This window comes from Carcharodon carcharias, chromosome 18, assembly GCF_017639515.1.
Source record: "Carcharodon carcharias isolate sCarCar2 chromosome 18, sCarCar2.pri, whole genome shotgun sequence".
Taxonomy (NCBI): domain Eukaryota; kingdom Metazoa; phylum Chordata; class Chondrichthyes; order Lamniformes; family Lamnidae; genus Carcharodon; species Carcharodon carcharias.
In genome coordinates, this window is record NC_054484.1 from 92,549,786 (window position 1) to 92,569,586 (window position 19,801).

Sequence of the window (19,801 nt, forward strand, 5' to 3'; positions counted from 1 at the left end):
TGTGCTGCATGCAGACACCATTTTGGATCTCTCAGGTCACCTATAGACTCAATACACAGGGGTGAAGCATCCAACCTTTGTGTCGAGTGTGGAGAGCTGTTTTTAATCGCAAACTCGGAAGCAACTCAGACAGTGGTTTTCTTCTCTTATCCAAATTTGACTTTTCCATACCCATTGTGCATGTCTGAGCAGCCACTTCCTCTACCAAGGGAGACAGTCTCCTGTGAAAAGAGTAACTTGAAATCTTTTTATCATTCCCAGGTTTGCGATTTGGATTATTGTCCTTTTTTTTTTAAACATTTTACAAAGTTTCCCTTCTGTAATTTACCCTTTTCAGCCACCTAAGCAGATCGATAATGCTGTAAACAAGGAAGGGTTGGCCACACTCTTGCTTTGAATCTGTCCTGTTGTCAGGTACCAGGACTTCTCTCTTCGAGGGGACATAAGCCTCCACTCTAGTAATCAATGGAAAACGATGTAGTGGTGCCACCCAAATTCATGATGCACACACAAGTCTGAGTGCATTTTAATCAGTTTCAAGAAATGGTTTCTGCTTAAACATCAAAAGATACAAAAATTGTGGCTGAGATAAATGTAGCTCAAAATCAGTGCAAAATGTTTTTAAAAATGCAACTCTAAGTTTAAATACAAGCTTACATATAAAAAATACATTTCAGTTCCAAAAATGCTCCAAAACCTTGATACACTTTTTTGTGGGTATAATTCATAAAATCAGCGAACAGTGACTTTGGTAACAGATAATCACTACCAAATGTTATGTGATTTGGATTCAGTGTTTGTACTTTCCAATGATGTTTAAACGGAATGTCTGGGTTTGTGTTTTACCATACACAGAGGTAAGAAAATGTTAACCTCAAGTTTTGGCCTCTGCTGCTGTTTTGACAAGATTAGCCATCAATTTACTGCTCACAATACGATCTGCAAATGGGCAAACCAAACACAGATTGGGTGACGGCTTTGTGGAACACCTCCGTTCAATCAGCAAGCGTGACCCCCAGGTTTATTTTAATTCTCCACCTTGCTCTCAGGCTGACCCCTGTCCTCGGCCTCCTGCAGTGTTCCATTGAGGCTCAAGGTCAGCTCGAGGAACATTACCTCATCTTTCCATTAGGCACTTTATAGCCTTTGGACTCTTATGTTGGAGCTCAACAACTTCAGACCATATCCCCTACTCCCATTTTGTTACTTTTTTTCTTTGCCAGGTTTTGATTTTACTCATTTTTGCTTTTGGACGGCAGATGTTCGTTAGACTGTCATTTACACTTCGAGTCACAGCTTTTGTTTTTACTTCTCCCATTATCACTCCCTTTGGCCCTGTGATACCAACCCTTTTGTTATTTATTTAATCTCTCCTGTTTTCCACTCTCCCTCCTTCCACTTGCTTAAAATCTCTTACACTTCTAACTTTTCCCAGGCCCTGACCTGAAACATCAACTCTGGTTTCTCTCTCCACATATGCTGCCTGACCTGCTGAGTATTTCCAGCATTTTGCTTTTAGTTTAGATTTACAGCATCTGACGTATTTTGCTTCTGTGGCAGTCAACCAGATTTCTGTTCAACATTTTAGACTTTTGCTTCTCATCTAAAATGTCACAAGTATAACACATTGGCTGCACAAGCACCTTGTTTCATGAAGAGAGAAAGCTGGTTCAGTAGAGGTGTAACTGAGCAACAACAGTAATAAAGCCAATGTCAACATGATGATCTGAAAAAGTAGCCTCCAAAAAAACGATGTTGTGAAATTGGCATTAAGACTTCAAACACTGCAGTCTGATTCTTTATAGATCCACGGTGCTAAGTTTTCGACAGCAACTGTGCAGTACATGCATATATTGATAGAATGTTTTTGATGGTATGCATCAAGTTAAATCTTGCCCAACCTAAACTTTGAGAACACAAGAATTGTTGGGGGAGGCATAAAGTTGTCAAATCAAAAGCTGGAGAAATTGCAGAACCGATTAACTGGCTTAACACATTCAAATTGAGCACATCTTGTAAAGTCCACCTCATCTGTCAATGGCCAGTCTGTGAAAAGCCAAATCTGTGAAAAGACAAGCATAAAACTACAGACATCTGAGCTCCTCCCATGGAAAAGCAGCTGCCTTGCGAGGCTATCCGAAGTGCTGTTACTCTTTAAATTAAAACAGCTCATTGATGACAGGATTACAATAGTAGCAATTCTACCAGTTGATAACATTATCACATTTCTCTCAAACAATTCAAACTCATTGGAAACTGCAGTTTCCAATAAAAATCAAGTGTAATCAGACAATTCAGTCTATTATTTACCAACATGAGTTTATTGAAAGTTTCGAAGTTGTGCAGTAGTCGAGTATAACTGAATGTGTTACAACTGTTTCAGAACATGCACCAGAACATAAGCAACACTATTACTGTTAATGTGAAATCCATAGCAGAAATCAGAGCTTGTAACAGAGGTTTTTGGGTCTGGAGTGCTTAATTGTCAAAACACACTCTTTATTGGTGTTACAAATACTGTACTACTGGTGAGTACAATGTTGTTGTAGGTATTCAACAGCCAGCTAGAAGCAACAAATGTACCCAAGCTGGATGAATCCATTGGTCCTGAATCCTAAGGAATCTAATCAGGCCATTACAGAATAGATTTGACAGACCAATGGGCTACTGAACCAACAGCTAAGGTCTATAAAGCATTAACGAGAATCAATTCCACTGGAGCCCATAGATTCTCTCATCTCTCAGTGCTTCTTCTGACGGAGAGACCGCTTCTATCAGTGCACCTAATGTGTAGCATCTGCCACTGCTTAGCATTGATAGATATAAGAAATGGGACCAGTGGACCACTTACTTTCTATTATTACCAGTCACGTACCATTAACTTACAAAAAAAAAATTCTTCCAGCCCTGCTATGTCTTAGGACAGCATAATTGTTCACAAATGCCATTTCTGTTCAACAGCATTAAAAAAATGTCCAAATGCAATTGGATCAGTGAAACAGCAAGATTTCAATCTGTACAACCTAATAGTTACAGCTCTATATTACACAATACTTACACTACGTACACAATATACATTAGATGAACAACCCTTTGGATTGTCCGAAATCTTTAGAGTCACATCTAACTTGAAAAAAATCTACACCTCTCCACCTCCTGGGAAGCTGTGTAAACATAACAAAGTTATCAATTTAAGGTCCAAGGTGACAGTTCTATAGTTCAAGTTAAATACTGTTCAGCTTTGCCTTCATACTCCCGTTTGTCTTCATAACTCATCTATAAATCAAAAGTGGTCTATAGCAGTGTAAAGGAGGGCACGGCCCTCAGACTCTCCAGTCAGTATCTGATTGCCTCTGATCCGCTTCTTCCTCAACCTTGTCAGGAAGCAATTATATTGGTGCACACATACATACACGCGCATGCACACACAGACATAGGCGTGCTGAATGAAATAAAACTGTGCACGCATTTTCACAGCATGAGCAATGATCGGTAACCAGCACTCAGATCTGCACGGCTGCTTTTTTTCTTTCGTGCATACAACCACTCTCTTTAAGAGAACAAGGTTTCATTCCACACCCTTAAAGCAAACTCCTTTAGCCAAAGACGACTGTCTTAACACTGAAGAGAGTTTCTTTCTGAATTTATACAACTCTAGTTCCCATAACCAATTTGGAATTGTTGGTGTGCGATGAAATATTACATGATGATTGATATGACAGTTTATTTCTCTTCTCTGCAAAGCTTGTTGGCCCCAATGGTTTGTACAGCCAGGACTTTAAGCTGATGATCCCCCATTTGGTGGCGTGGATAGAGTGGATTGTCCTGATTGAGACACTGGCGGGGAACAGCCAGTTGTCTGGAGCTGTGCCTGAAACTGTGCTAACTGCTCAGGGCTAGCCAGAGTCTTCAGCAGGTTGTTTTCCTGTTCCAACTGGGAGTTTCTCTCTACCAGTTCTTTGATCTGTTCCTTAAGGACCTCCACCTCCTCCCTCACTGCATACATCAAGTGACTCTTCACCAGATCCTGCAAAACAATGAATCCCATTAAAGATAATCTCATCTCACAATACTGAACCACATTTTTAAAAACTTCCATTTACTTAAATAAAACAACAATTAAAGCTTTTTGCTGGCTCGTTCATCTTTCATCTGATACTTTGTTTAGTTTTCATTAAACAAATAATAATCCCACTATATAAAAACCATCTTGGTGGGATTTCGCAGAGCTGTTTTTTCAAGGAGGGTATCTCAGTTGTTCTGGATCCTCCTGAAAGGCAGCAAAGTGAATTTTCTCTTGCTCAGTGTCCCTTCACTTTGTGCGATTCAGCAGCAAAAAAATCTGAAAATTGAAGAGTTGCTGTTGGATGAAGTAAAGGAGAGACAGGTGAGCTTAGGAGGCACATGGCAAGACTGCACTGCCATACAAAACTCCTGATGTGAGTCTGTTCTACACTTGCTAGTTCGAAGTGGGAACAGTCTGACTCCCACTCCAAGACTGGATCTTGGATATCCAAATCAGTCATGACACTGAAATGAGCAACGTTTGCATAGGAAAATATTGCCAGTACATTCTACATCCTTCATTTAACCATTGTTGTTGATGAATTTGAATTTCTCAATCAAGGTTTTAAGTTAATGTCTGATGTAATGCAAAATGATATACTGCTTAAACGAAAGCCTGAATACGGAGAGATTTCAAAGGTTTGTAAGTTTAAAATTTGGAAAACAGTTGTGCCCTTCAGCAATCTGCACTTTGGGCAAAATGCTTTGAAACAAATTCCTGTAGAGTATCATATACACTGCACTAGCCCCTAACATGAATCTTTCTCTAGTTACTTCCAAGCCCTCTCCAAGCTTTACTCAGACCCACCACCCGTTCCCTTGACCCTTTTTTCCCCAAACTGGTGGCCACCTAACTTCCCTTCCTGACCCTCATGTTAACCGATGCTACAATTCCCTTTGTTCGGGTAATTTCCTCCACTTCAAATCAGCTATCAACACCCACACTTCACAAAACTCATCCTTCACCCCTACTACCCTTGCAAACTACCACCCCATTCCAACCATCAAGTTCTTGAATGTGTTGACACCCTCCAAATCTGTGCCCATCTTTCTGACAACTTCATGTCTGAACTCATCCAATCTGGTTTGACTGCACCATTGAAATGACCTTCAAAGTCGCAAATGACGCTCTGTGATTGTGACAATGGTAAACTATCTCGTCTCAACCTGTCTACAGCCTTTGATACAGCTGACCATCTCATCCCAGGTCATAATCTTGGTGTCCTACTGGACCCTGAAATGAGCTTCCAACCTCATATTCTCTCCATTAACAAGACACCCTACTTCCACCTCCATAACATCAGCCATCTCTGCTTGTGTCTCAGCTCATCTGCTGCTGAAACTCTCATTCATGTTGTTATTACTTCTAGACTTGACTGTCCAATTCTCTCCTGCCAGGTCTCTAACCTTAAATTGAATTCATCCAAAATTCTGCTGACTGAATTCTAACACACCAAGTCCCACTCACCCAGCAGTCCTGTACTTGGCTACTGGCACCTGGTTCAGAAATGCCTAAATTTTAACATTCGTCTTGCTTTCTAAATTCCTCCCTGGTCTGGTACCTCTCCATCCCTGTAACACAACCCTCTGAAGTCCCAATGTTCTAATTTTGGCCTTGTACTAAATTTTTATCATTTCACCAGCCTTGCCTTTGGCTAAGCTCTCCACCTCTCTACCACTCCTTCTTGAAGACATTCCTTCAAACCTACCTCTCTGATAAAGATGTAATCACTTGTCCTAATACCTCATGTGCTTTGATGTAAAATTTTGTTGCCAATTGTGTGGTGAAGTGTCTGGGGACATGATACTGTGTTAAAGGTACTATATAAACACTAGTTATTTCTGTTGATATACACTACTTTCAGGTCAACAAGCAATAAATATTCTGGATGCAAGGCAAACAATTATCAGGTGAGCACTACCAAGATTTTTGACATACTGAAAGCCTGAGAGCTACAGCTCCCAGTCATTGCCCTTTAATTTCGGTATTACTAATCTATGGAATATTTGTGGGATTTTACACGATGTTAAACAGCAGAAATGTGAGAGTTGAATCTGAGAGCTTCCTCAGCAGATCCGTTTCCGAGCAATCAGCCTGGCTCAGGCTGCAGAGATCCTATCTGATTCTAACATTTCTACCTCTCCAGTTCCATAGAACAATCATACAGCCTTAAAACATTAACTCTGTTTCCCTCTCCACAGATGCTGCCAGACCGGAGTTTTTCCAGCATTTTCTGTTTCAGTTCCCGCATCTGCAGTGTTTTGCTTTTAACTTGTCTGATTCTCACTGCTGGCTTACAGTGAGATAGGCTGAGTGGCTTTCACTCTGCATCCTCCTTATTTCTCCCTGGTCTCTCCTCGCCCTCTCTCCCTACCCCCTACCGCACCACCCCCCCCACCCCCTTCCAATTTTCTGCTCCTTCCGCTCCTGACAACTGCTGACGTCTGCGGAGCCGCAGGCCGCGCCACGTCACTACCAGTCATCCAATCGGAGCCCGAGTTATTTATAGCCCAGGGTTTAAGGTTCTGAGATCGCCTGGCAACAGCCGGAAGATGGAACGGAGCCGCCGAGAGAGCGGTGCGGCGCGGCTGCGGGGAACACACCACACTTGAGCCTGCGCTCCCCGTCTTAATATCACAGGCTGGAGTCTGATCAATTTGCACACGCCAAGTCTTCAATGGGAAAGGCTGGAACTGAACCTTCAGCCAATACATTATATAAACAGCAAGCCTCCTTGGAACAGAATTCAAACCCCCTACACACGATAAAAGCGATGATTCAGCCCCTAACATACAGAAAATCTTGGCACGAAAGGCTCAGACAACCTCCATCGTCGTCCAGCTAGTAAAAATATCAAAGGCATCGAAACTATTCCATCACCGGCCCCCCTCCCCCACCACCCCCACCAACCCAGTCAAGTCAAACCTAGCAGCCATAAACAGATAAACTCCCCCGTGGGATATGGAAAGGGTTTACTGCCTGATCAACAACATTCAGATCAAGTTGGCCCAGAATTGTGCCATACACAACTACATTCATATTAACATAAATGAACGATTTACTAGTAGGGCTAGCACTGCAATAAGGTTTACTGAGAGATCACTGAATATTGCTCTTGCTGGTGCAAAACCTTGCAATCTCTTAGTATCCCAACTGCATGATCGTGGCATTAAATGAGACTTTTAAATTATTTCTAATTACAGGCACATAAAAACTAAAGCTATGCTTTGATAAGGTGTATAAGGATTCACAGCAGTGGATTAGTGACGAGGTCAGGATGTAAGAAGGCTGATGCACACAGAAAGGTGTCTCACATTCACCTTGAGCATCCATGCAATGATTTCCCACTGCATGAACAATAAGTAAATGCCCCTTTATAGAGGAGGCAAGCAGTGAAATACTGGCACACTGTACCAACCTGCATTGCTACACCTATAATTCTCTCTTTTCCGATTGGCATGGTCCCACTTAAAAATAGTGCATCCCCCTCTCTTTTTCCCCCTCCTTTTCACCCCCAAAGGGCTTTTGAAATCCCTTGAATTGGCTTCTCCTCCCTGACATTACTGCAAGATCAATATTTATTTTCTTCATCGCCGTTCTCTACACAAATACTTGACTTACCATGGCTTGCTCGATTTTGTTGTCTATGGCTACCACACTGGCACCAGAAGAACTGTAAAGAAACAACAAAAACAAGATTAAAGCAGCAATCACGATTCAAAATGAAAGGAAAAGGAGAATGGAAGTCAAATCAAGCAGTCCATCCTGCCAAGGTCTAATGTACAGTTGTAACCTGATAACAGCCTTGTTTTTGTGTTAACTGATGCATTTTATTTACCCCCGCCCGCCCCGGGCGCAGAGACCAGCTTGCAGGCTATGCAACACTCAGCATATTTGCTGCAATATTATTTATTTTAATCAAGCTTTGCATCTTGGTAAATGTGTAGGATTCAGCCTTCAAACAACAACAGCCGTATCTTCACTTTTTGCTGACTCTGGGGTAGATGCCCCCTCTGTAATGCGGCAAAATAACAAGCCTGGGAGACGACGCCAGCCATTTTTCCCTGCATTGATCTCCGCCAATATTTCCATAGGCACACATCGACAGCAAGAGCTCCTAGCTCCAGACATACATACGTTTAAAAACCGCTTTCAAATATCCATAATCCCCCCAACCCAAAACCCCACAAAGAGCCAGAGATTTCGAAGAAGCTGTCACCGCTTTTTAAGCGATGCAGACTGTTGCAATGCAAGTGGTATTTGCTATACTGTATCTGCTACCTCAAATCCACAAACATGAACACTGCAAAATAAAAAGACAAAACAAAAATCCAACAACCGACATTTACCTACTGTCTAATTTTACGGAGGCGTTTTCTGTTCCAAGCAAAGAGGAGAGGAATGAAATCGAGAAATTTCTCAGCTGGTAAACCCCAAGCTCCATCGCCAGTGACTTATAATATTCAGCATTCATGCTACTCCAGAGGAAAAAATTAGTCGAGAAACGGAGCTTTTTGTTGCTGCTGCCTGTGATTAGCCAGTCGTGGTAGAGGGACAGAGAGAGTTTAATGGATGCTGAAGGTTACAGGGATTGGTAATTTGGAGTGAAACTGCAATGTAGTGAGAGACCTGGAGAGCCACCTCCACACAGCTCCACAAAGAAAGCCCTCTGATGCTCACAAACAGCTCCTTGCCGCTTGCTTCTCCCCAACAAAACCCTCCAAGGCACCCTCATCAACATAACATATGCAAGGAACGCCCACTAACTGTGCTGCCATAGGCTCACCTGATCCTCATTAGCATAATATATACGAACACGGAGCCACGGCCGCAGCGGCTCAGCGCACCTGATTTTCATAATTGCCATGCATAAATTAGCCAGCCAGGAACGCCCACAGAGTGCATGCAAAGCACCCAAGCACAGGTAGGGAGGGCGCAGATTTGTGTAAATGTTAAACAAGCCGCCTTCTTCACTTGTCACAACTCAGCTCTACATGTCTATTATATGACGTGCCATTTACGTAAAATATTTGAGTCAAACCCAGCAGACAATCTATTTGAAAAGACAAACAACCATTGCAGGAATATTTGCTCACTCTGTTTTTCTTTTACATCCCATTTACCAGAGTTGTATTTATTCTAACCAATGGATTTAATTCATTTCTGAGACCCATATGCTGAAGTAGTTTTCTTATCTTAGTCCTTTCAGAACATTTTCATTTGCTCACATGATATTCTATTTTTGGGTGAATTTACTGATCCAGGTTAGGGGTAATTGTTCGTGTGGGGAGGCGGGGGGGGGGGGGGGGGGGGGGGCGGTGCGGTGGTGGTATGCGATTTTCCGGTAACAGCAAAACTGTGTGGAAATTAAAACTCCTGCAAAATTTGATACATTTTGTACAGCTAGCTTTGCATTCTGCACAAAGAATATTTAAATAATTGGCAAAAGTACTAAAGAACAGGTAATTCAACCCATGGCTGACCATCATTTGGTCGGCAATACAGCTCTTTTTAAGTTAAAATTAAAAATAATTAGGGAATATAAGGTCATGTTCTTTTGTTCTGAATTTCCCTGCCATAGTAAATAGCTGTTCCCCTGCCTAACTTGTCAAATTCCCTTTATTATTATAAGCAATAAAACCAGATCAATGCCAAACCTCATCTCCCAGGCATTAAACATACAATTTTCTCTACATATAGCTAAGACCGTTCATTCCCACCATACAGTACAGTGGACTTTTCCAAGACTATCCAAAAGGCATGCCTGAGACTTCCACAATAAGTAAGGCCACAGTTTGTATAATAATCTGCATTTAAATAACAACTTCCATTTAAATAGCACCTTTACATAGCTAAGTATCCCGAGGTGCTTTACAGGAGTGTTCTCAAACCCACCCACATAAGGAGGTGACCAACAGTTGGCTTTAGAACAAGCTCTAATTGGTATCTTAAGAGAGGAAAGGTAGCTGAAAGTATAGCTGCCAGTGATGTTGCAACGAAGATCTGGGATGGGCAAGAAATGAGGATGGGATGAGTACAGAGGTATAGTGCTTTAACATATATAAATGTTCCAAGATGCTTAAGACAGGGAAGTTGAAAGCTGACCGTAGTAGAGGAAGCACAAGGTGATAAATGGCATGGCTCAAAGGGCAGGTCATACAGTCCTCAATGCATAATAACTGTGTTAGCAATTCCTTGCTAATTGTTCAGTTAAAACCATTAGCTGTAACTATGAAAATTGGACCTTAAGGAATCCACTTCACTAAAAAAAAATTAGCTTGGACCACTTCTGAAAATACCATGAGCCCTGGCTTCAAACGATCAAGTTTGTTAATGGAAACTTGACTCATCACACAGATAACTTCTATTTTTTGTCAAATGGAGAAATAAATTGCAGTCTGATTACAAGTCTATGTCGATGACACAAATCAAATACGACTCGTGTACCTGTCTTTATATAGGGAGATTTTTCAATACTACAGCCTCACTGTGCATATTTTCTGTATGTTATTGTGCGTAACATTAATCGCTGCCAAACTCAATCACCATTCCCTATAGTACAGACATACTGCCACCTACTGTTCAACTCTGCAACACTTACATAACAAGTGTTATATAACTGGTGCTACTAGAGGCGACCATTAAATTTGCAAACACTGGTGAAAGCCATTTCTCTGCAACCCATGTTGACTGTGGATAGTTACAACAACATGCAGTGACGTAATCCAATTTCAGATCTGAAGGGATGAATGGTCTTTACATTCCCAGCAGGGAAAAAAGCAGAAATCAAATATCCCCATCCTCAATGATGGAGGAGCCCAGTACATCAGTGCAAAAGATAAGGCTGAAACATTTGCTACAGCCTTCAGCCAGAAGTACTGAGTGGATGACCCATCTCCGCCTCCTCTGGAGGTGCCCAGCATCACAGATGTCAGTCTTCAGCCAATTCGATTCACTCCACGTGATATCAAGAAATAGCTGAAGGTGCTGGATACTGCAGAGGCTATGGGTCCTGACAATAATCCGGCAATAGCACTGAAGACTTGTGCTCCAGAACTTGTCGTGCTCCTAGCCAAGTTATTCCAGTACAGCTACAACACTGGCATCTATGTGGAAAATTGCCCAGGTATGTACTGTACAGAATAGCAGGACAAATCCAACCCAGCCAATTACTGCCCCATCAGTCTACTCTCCATCATCAGTAAAGTAATGGAAGGGGTCATCAACAGTGCTTTCAAGTGGCACTTGCTTAGCAATAATCTGCTCACTGATACCCAGTTTGGGTTCCGCCAGGGCGACTCGGCTTCTGACCTCATTACAGTCTTGATTCAAACATGAACAAAAGAGCTGAACTCCTGAGGTGGGGTGAGAGTGACTGCCCTTGACATCAGGGCTGCATTTGACCGAGTGTGGCATCAAGGAGCCCTAGCAAAACTGGAGTCAATGGGAAACGGGGGGAAAATTCTCCACTGGTTGGAGTCGTACCTAGCACAAAGGAAGATGGTTGTGGTTGTCGGAGGTCAATCATCTCAGCTCCAGGACATCGCAGGAGTTCCTCAGGGTAGTGTCCTCGGCCCAACCATCTTCAGCTGCTTCATCAATGATCTTCCTTCCATCATAAGGTCAGGAGTGGGGATGTTCGCTGATGATTGCACCTCGTTCAGCACCATTCGCGACTCCTCAGATACTGAAGTGGTCCATGTCCAAATGCAGCAAGACTTGGACAATATCCAGGCTTGGGCTGACAAGTGGCAAGTAGCATTCGTGCCATACAAGTGTCAGGCAATGATCATCTCCAACAATAGAGAATCCAACCATCGCTCCTTGATGTTCAATGGCATTACCATCACTGAATCCCCTATCAACATCCTGGGGTGCGGAATCAGACTAGCATATAAATACTGTGGCTACAAGAGCAGGTCAGAGGCTATGTATTGTGCGACGAGTAACCCATCTCCTGACCCCCCAAAGCCTAGCCACCAACTGACTTGTGCCTGTAGGAGTGTGATGGACTATTCCTCACTTGCCTGGATGAGTGCACCTCCCACAACACAGTCAAGGACAAAGCAGCCCACTTGATTGGCACCACATCTACAAACATTCACTCCCTTCAGCACCAACGCACAGTAGCAGCAGTATGCACCATCTATAAGATGCACTGCAGGGATTCACCAAGGCTCCTGAGACAGCACCTTCCAAACCCACAACCACTACCATCTAGAAGGCCAAAGGCAGCAGGTAGAGGGAAACACCACCACCTGGAAGTTCCCCTCCAAGTCACTCACCATCCTGACTTGGAAATATATCACCGTTCTTTCATTGTCACTGGGTCAAAATCCTGGAACTCCCTTCCTAACAACACTGTGGGTGTACCTATACCACATGGACTGCAGTGGTTCAAAACCTTCTCAAGGGCAACTAGGGATAGGCAATAAAAATGCTGGCCCAGCCAGTGAAGTCCACATCCCATGAATGAATAAAAAAAACGCTCCTTGTGCACGCGCAACTTGTATTTATATGTAGCAAAACTTGGAAGGCACTTAGCCAAAGCATTGTCAATAAAAACGTTTTTGACGCCAAACCACAGAAGGATACATCAGGACAGATGACCAAAAGCTTGATCAAAGAGGTAGGCTTTAAGATGCATCTTAAGGAAGAGAAGTAGAGAGACTAAGAGTTTTAAGGCATGATTTGCAGAGCTTAGGGCCAAGGCAGCTAAAAGCACAGCCACCATTGTGGAATGATTAAAATTAGGGATGTGCAAGGGGCCAGAATTGAGTTAATATGTCTGCAAGAGCAACTCATTAATTTACAAAATAGAAATCAAAGCTGATGGCCGAGGATGTTGCATGGAATGGAAAGTCGGTTTGTACTGGTATCAATTTTTAAAAGACATTCTTGCGATCTGGGTGTTGCTGGAAAAGCCAGCATTTATTGCCAACACCCTCAGTGCCTTGAGAAGGGAGTGGTGAGCTTTTTCCTTTGAGCTATTGCAGTCCACGTGAAGATGCTCCCACAATGCTGTTAGATAGGGAGTTCCAGGATTCTGACCAAGTGATGATGTGGGTTATTCTTTGTCATGGTTTCATGCAACTTCCAACTTGAGAGAGCAGCTAAAAGCCGACCATGTCGGACCTCACACACAGGCCAGAATGGGTAAGGATGGCAGGTATCCTTCTCCTTACCGAACCAAGTTTTGAGAAACTGACAACTTCATGATTATTTTTACTGAAATTTCCATTTTTAAGAAAAGAATTCACAGAATCTCAATTTTTTGAAATTCTTAAATTGCCATTTTGGGTTTGAGCACACGCTCCCTGGATTAACATTAGCCTAGCAACAACCACTTCACTGCTGTACCATCATTTAGATTAAATCCAATTAACTGGAATGTACTATATTTGGAACTTGCATTTTGAGTTCAGTTACAAATTCACTGCATTTGTTTCCTGTATATAAAAATAATCTGAAGAAGCTTTCTACCAGTCCATAAGAACAGCTGTACCATTCAGCCCCAGAAGAGACTGGAAAGTAAAATGACACTACTACAAACAAAAGCTGGGCAGTACTCATTAAAAATGTAAAATCAAGCTTTCCATCAAATGCTGTTTCTATTATTGAATTTTGGATTAAACACATTTGATATGCATGATTTAAATAAAATACAAATAAAGAAATCTGAAACAAAAGCAGAATGCCCATTTGTCAGTGTCTGAGAGAATAAGGTGGATTAGCAGTCCAGCAGAGATCACTGATCAGCACAGCTACAGTTTTCTATCTTTTTTTCCAACCTACACGAGGCTGGCATCATTCAACTTTTACAAACAATAGCAGGCACATATTCAAAATGGTGTCTGACTGCATTTGATAGGACTTGCCCACGAGGTTGCATAAACCTTAAACCACACTGAAGCAAGGATGGAATAGTCTGGACTGAAGATATCTTAACAGGAATCAAATCATTGTATTCCCTGATAAATATTTTAATCTCCTCTTGGAAAGCCAAAGCCAAAATCTTACTGAACACTACAATGGGCTCACCCACTCTGCATATAACATTGGCAGTTTTAAGAGGGGCTGGAGGGTAGTTATATTGAACCATTTTTGAAATGCATCTTCAATATAATATGATGCAACTTCCCACAGTAACATTCTCATACTATGGAACTCTTGCACACTGGGAGCTGCATTTGCAGGAAGTTTCTCTCAGGTAAACACTGGGAGTGCTAGATCGAAGAATCACCCCATGGATATCCAAACAGGGATCATCCCTCCAACCCAAACTGTTATTTTTTTCAAAAAGATAAACTTCTTGACTCTGCTGTTTGACATCCATCATTAAGTTTCTCCTAGGCTTCCACCAATTTTGTCCTAAAATTAACCACTAGGAGTTGGTGTGATATCTACTTTTGGCAATCATTAATTCTTTTTCAGTGCCTCCCATATCACAGTGTGGGAGATATGGTGCTCACATCAATTCCTAGCAGTGCCTCCCAAACCTTTTCCTATTGTGCGCTCATTTTAATACTTGAAAATTGGTGCAACCCCAGAGTGGAAGTAGGGGAGGGCAGAGAGTACAGGAAAGAATGCTGGGACACTGGTTCTGAGGTATTCTGATAACACTGATATCAGCCTCAGCACTTGAAGGTAAACAGGGGAAAAGTATCTCATAGAAAAGAAAAAAAATGAAGAATGAACCATCCACATCCCTCCTCTTGGATGGTCAAAGTGGGATTGTAAAGACCTGGAAGGAGAGGTCGCAGCAATATGTTTTTCAGAAAGTTGCAGAGTTTGATGGAAGTTTCTTCTTTAAAAAAAAGGAAAAATGTAAACATTTGTATAAAATGTACAACAGTTTCCAAACAGAATAAGCCAAGACTTATTAGCTACTGAGACAGGCAATGGTTGAGTTTGAAAACTATCACTCAAGCAGTAGCAGAATCTGTCACTTGCGTTTTTGTTGGAGTGGGATGAAAACTGGACTGTAATCCCAGCTTTTAACTGTTGTTCTTTATAAGGAATGTGTTCATTGTGATTGAGCGTTTCCTCACATCCTTTAAAACTGCTGTATCAGTGCCCAGTTTCAGATTTGCCAAATGGTAGCCAGACCACCTGACGGACAAAGAGTGCTTTCAAACACTCAGCTCCAAGTTAAATACGTTTCACATCCTTTCACTTCAAGGATAACATGTTTGGAGTTAGTTTTGTTTGAAAGTCCCCTTTCCACTCGGTGCGGGAACCCTGATCGGAATGAATTTATGAAGAATCAGAGGGAAGGGCGGAGAGCAAAGTTGACCACAATTTGGTACTAAATTAGTAATCTTACTCAGAGGTTACCAGGAGGGCTGGTGTGGGAACTGGCAAAACAAATCATAGTGGTTGCTATGGTTTAGGTTTAAAAATTGTTTTATTGTTCAATAGTTTCACAGAACTTCCAGCAAAAGAGCCTTGTCTCTCAACACAGAAGCTTTGTGCTTTACATCTTTTGCACCTGCAGTTGTGCGATCTCTCCCCTACATGAAAACTAACCCAATTCCTTACAGCTCACATTTATACAGCAGAATTAAAGGGACAGATTAAGAGAGGTGATCAAAAGTTTAGTTGGAAAGTTGGATTTTAAGTAGTTGTCCAAAGTGGAAAGAGGAATAAGTGGGAAAGAGGGATTTAGTGAGTTAACTCCAGACGGTACAGCTGAAGTTAAGATGTGAGGGATACACACAGGTCAAAATCAGAACAAAGGATGTGGGAATAGATGCAAGATAGGAGAAGGTTAGAGGCAAGGCTGTGAAGAATTTGGAAAAGGAGGACAAAGATTTTGATTTAAAGTTTGCATATAGGTCAATTGAGAGGAGTGAGAAATAAACAGGAAATGTGTAGGTGGTGGTCTTTTGGATGAACAAGATATATGGAGGTGGAGGAAGGACAGCTACCAGGGAGAACAGTGTTCAGCCAATGACAAAAAGCAAATACATGACCAAAGTCACACAAACTATAACTAACCAAAGTTAAATTGGTCAATAGTCAAAGCACAATCATAAATTGTCTTTATCATAAGGATTAGGGCTACCTTAATGTTCCCTTGGCAGAACTTGGCAAACAAACTTTTGCAGGTTAAAGCGTGAAACAAGCACTCCTCCAGAAATTTCTTTCAGCTTGAAACCTTTACCTCTGCTGCTACACTAGTTTACATTACAGAGGTCCTCCACCTGACTGCTTCGAATTGAGTTGTTGTGGACCTGCAGTTTATTGTCCAGATTTAAATTAAATCTCTCTACCAAGCGGATTTTCATAAGAATCTTATTGTCTTTGTTCACAATCGACACAGTGAGAGCTAATTTAGGAGATTGCTTATCAAACAAAGCTCACACAATGTCATTACAAATATCTAATGCAACAGGGTACATTCAAAATATAATGACATTAAAAAGGTTGAATTAAATGAAGCTATTACAATACAAAGATGCTTGAAGCAATAAAAGATAATTGCTTGGAAGAGAGAAATCACACATTGCTGCCATTATTACCTTGAGATACAGGTTCACCAAAATATAAACTGGGAAGGCTGGGGGTAGGGGAAAGGGGTGGGAGAGGTAAAAAAAGATACAATTTTTTTTTTTAAAACATCAAACTATCTTCCAAAGCATGGGGTGGGGACAACTAACTGATGCAAAATCCTGAAGCTCTGGAACAGCATGACTTTTAAAAATAGGTATTTTTATGTCTAACGGATTGGACAATTGTGAGCAGCACTGTTCAGATTTACATACATAAATAGGAGATACAGCACATGAAACAGGCCATTTATACTCCACTTGAGTCTTCTCCCATCGTACCTCAACTAAATTTATTAGCGTCATCTTCTATTCCCTTATCCCTCATAGGCTTGTCTATCCTCCTCATATCTGCCCTGAGAGCCTTTGGTGGGACTTGCAGAGGGACCTTTATTTTTATCTAACCTATGCTCTACCTATCCTGGGAATGTTTGATTGGTGGGTTGAGACTTTTATGTTGAGTAGTCATGGGGCATTATTCCTCAGGTAAGTGGTATTTTGGAAACTTTCACACCAAGTATATTGTTCTTTTAAAAGCGATCAGCAGCATTCCTTTAATTTTACTGAGAATCTACCTAATGCAACAAGAATATTTGGTAATATAGGATTCACCTACGACTGAATAATCCTTCCTGCTGAAACTGTACTGCATAATACATATACTGGGGCTCTCAATCAAAATTCCTTCAGTCTCTTTGTTCTCTGCTCATTCTACTGAATAGTTGCCACTTGATATCTGGCTGTCTCACCTGACTTTTCACTTAACCAACTGAGAAACTAGGTGTCAAGTGGCAGCTTAATGTTTAGTAGAAATGAGGCAACTCGGTGACTGATTGGAATAAACAATTTTAAAAGCTGTCACCCAATTAGATACATGGGCTTTCATTATACTGTAAATATCCCCATACACAACAATTTCAAATGTTGACAGGCAAAATGCATTGTTTTTACTTTTGGGTACAGCTACAATTCTAATTCCATTTTTCTATTGGGAATTAACTTTATGGGGACGGGGAGGCAGGAAGATATTGGGGCATATCATGACCAACCCACAATGATGAAATTCAAGTGGAAAATTAGGTTCCAGGAGGAAAGTACGGCCAAAATTTTCTGCTGTTTTCTCTCTTATAGAGTATTATGTAACACAAATGCAAATCAGGCATTTGGTATTAAAATCATTCTCTCTTCCAACATTCCCACATGGTGCAATTCTAAAGGAGGGGAAGGAACAGAGGGACCTGGGGGTATATGTGCACAAATCGTTGAAGGTGGCAGGGAAGGTTGAGAAAGTGGCTAAAAAAAGGCATACTTTATCGCAGGCTTTATCTACATTGCAGAGTAGAGGCACAGAGTACAAAAGTGAGGAAGTTGTGAAGAACCTTTGTAAAACATTGATTTGGCCTCAACTGGTGTATTATGTACAATGCTGGGCATCGCATTTTAGGAAATACATAAAGGCTTTAGAGATCGTGCAGAAAAGATTCCATGGTTGAGGGACTTCAGTAACGTGGATAGATTGCAGAAGCAGAGGTTGTTCTCCTTGGAGAAGACACCTTGAGAGAAGATTTGATCGGGGTGTTCAAAATCATGAGGGGTCTAGACAGAGTAGATAGGAAGAAACTGTTCCTGGTGGCAAGAGAGTTGAGAACCATAGGACAGGGATGTAAGGGGAATGGCAAAAGAATCAATGGTAACATGAGGAAATACAATTTTTAGGCAGTGAGTGGTTAGGATCTGAAATTCACTGCCTGAAGTGTGGTGGAAGCAGACTCAATCATGGCTTTCAAAAGGGAATTTGATAAGCAAATTCAAAGAGAAAAAATTTGCAGGGCTACAGGGACAGCGTAAGGCAGCTGGATGAGCTGAGCTGCTCTTACAGAGCACCAACATAGACGCAAGCCTCCTTCTGTGCTGTAACCACTCTTTGATTCCTTAAAATAACCACGGATATTAAAAGAAAAAAAACCTAATGCACAAACTATAAATCATAGCCTCTCTTTCTTTATTCTCCCCAAATCTATCACTGTTACATCTATTACCATCACTGAACTTGCCATCAACATCATCACGGGAGTTATTACTGACCAGAAACTTTACTCCACAAGCAACATAAAAACTGTGGCCACAAAAGCAGGTCAGAGGCCGAGAATTCTGCAGCAACTTACTTATCTACTGACTCCCCAAAGCTTGTCCACCATCTACACAGCCCTAGTCAGAAGTGTGATGGAATACTCTCCACTTGCCTGGATGAGTGCCAATCCAACAACACCTGAGAAGGTCGGCACCATCTAGGACAAAGCACTCCACTTGATTAGCTCCCCATCCACACTTTAAACATTCACTTTCTTCATCACAGGCACACAATGGCAGATGTGTATACCATTTATAAGATGCACTACAGCAACTCACTATGGGCCCTTCAACAGCTTCTTCCAAACCTGCAACCTCCACCATCTGGAAGGAAAACATGTTAAGTTGTGAGGTTAAGGTTATTATATTTTAGGATTGCATCTTTTGGTTCATAAGATTACTACATTTTGGGTCTGTAGCTTTAAACATAGGGTAGTTGAAAGGGGGTCATGTAACCTGTGGAGTGTGACTGACAGTAAGCCTTGGTGGTTGATTGTTAGGAGCTTAAAAGGAAGACCGAGGTTATTTGATTGACAGGGAGATGCAAGGTATTTACACCTAGAAATTGCTGTAATTGTTCTCACATTCATAGTGACTAGAACAAACATCTCTCAAAGTCCCAGAAAGGTGTTACAGTTATTAAGTTGTAAACAGTTCTGCTGTAAGCACTCCCTTTACTTCTAAGATGAAAGGAAGTTGGGATTAAGGGTAACTAATTAGCTTTGCACTGGAGTAGAAATGTTAATGTATTTCCTGTTGCCATGGGGAAAGAGGGCAGAGGAAGCCATTTTGAAATCAGGTTACAGGCTTCCCTGCAAAACTAGGTATATCAACAAACAGTTGCAGTTTTGCCTTATGTGGTCAGTGGCCAACAGGGAAGTAGACAACAAGAGATAGAAACAGCCAGGCCTGCATCTTAAGCAGAAAAAATGGTGACTCTATCATTGACCACGCAGAACATGGGTTGGAGCCTGCACTCAGATTAAGACAAGATGTGGGGAGTTAAAGGAGGCTACAAGATTTGCCTGGCTTGAAGCTAGAGGAAGTAGTCTAC

The 19,801-nt window shown here is 41.6% G+C and overlaps 1 protein-coding gene across 2 annotated transcripts in view; it reads right to left on the reverse strand.

Moving 5' to 3' along the window:
• Window positions 1-2,305: 2,305 nt before the first annotated feature.
• Window positions 2,306-19,801, reverse strand: part of tsc22d1 (TSC22 domain family, member 1) — a 200,281-nt gene continuing 182,785 nt past the window's right edge. Inside the window, exons 1-3 of one of the 2 annotated variants that reach the window (XM_041210834.1) lie at window positions 8,416-8,861; window positions 7,688-7,739; window positions 2,306-4,027 (exon numbers count right to left, since the gene is read on the reverse strand). In XM_041210834.1, the coding sequence (XP_041066768.1) occupies window positions 3,779-4,027; window positions 7,688-7,739; window positions 8,416-8,540 (426 nt within the window). In that variant the 5' untranslated portion in view covers window positions 8,541-8,861 and the 3' untranslated portion in view covers window positions 2,306-3,778. Of the gene's footprint in view, window positions 4,028-7,687; window positions 7,740-8,415; window positions 8,862-19,801 lie in introns of those variants that run through there. The other variant, XM_041210833.1, reaches the window with a different exon arrangement.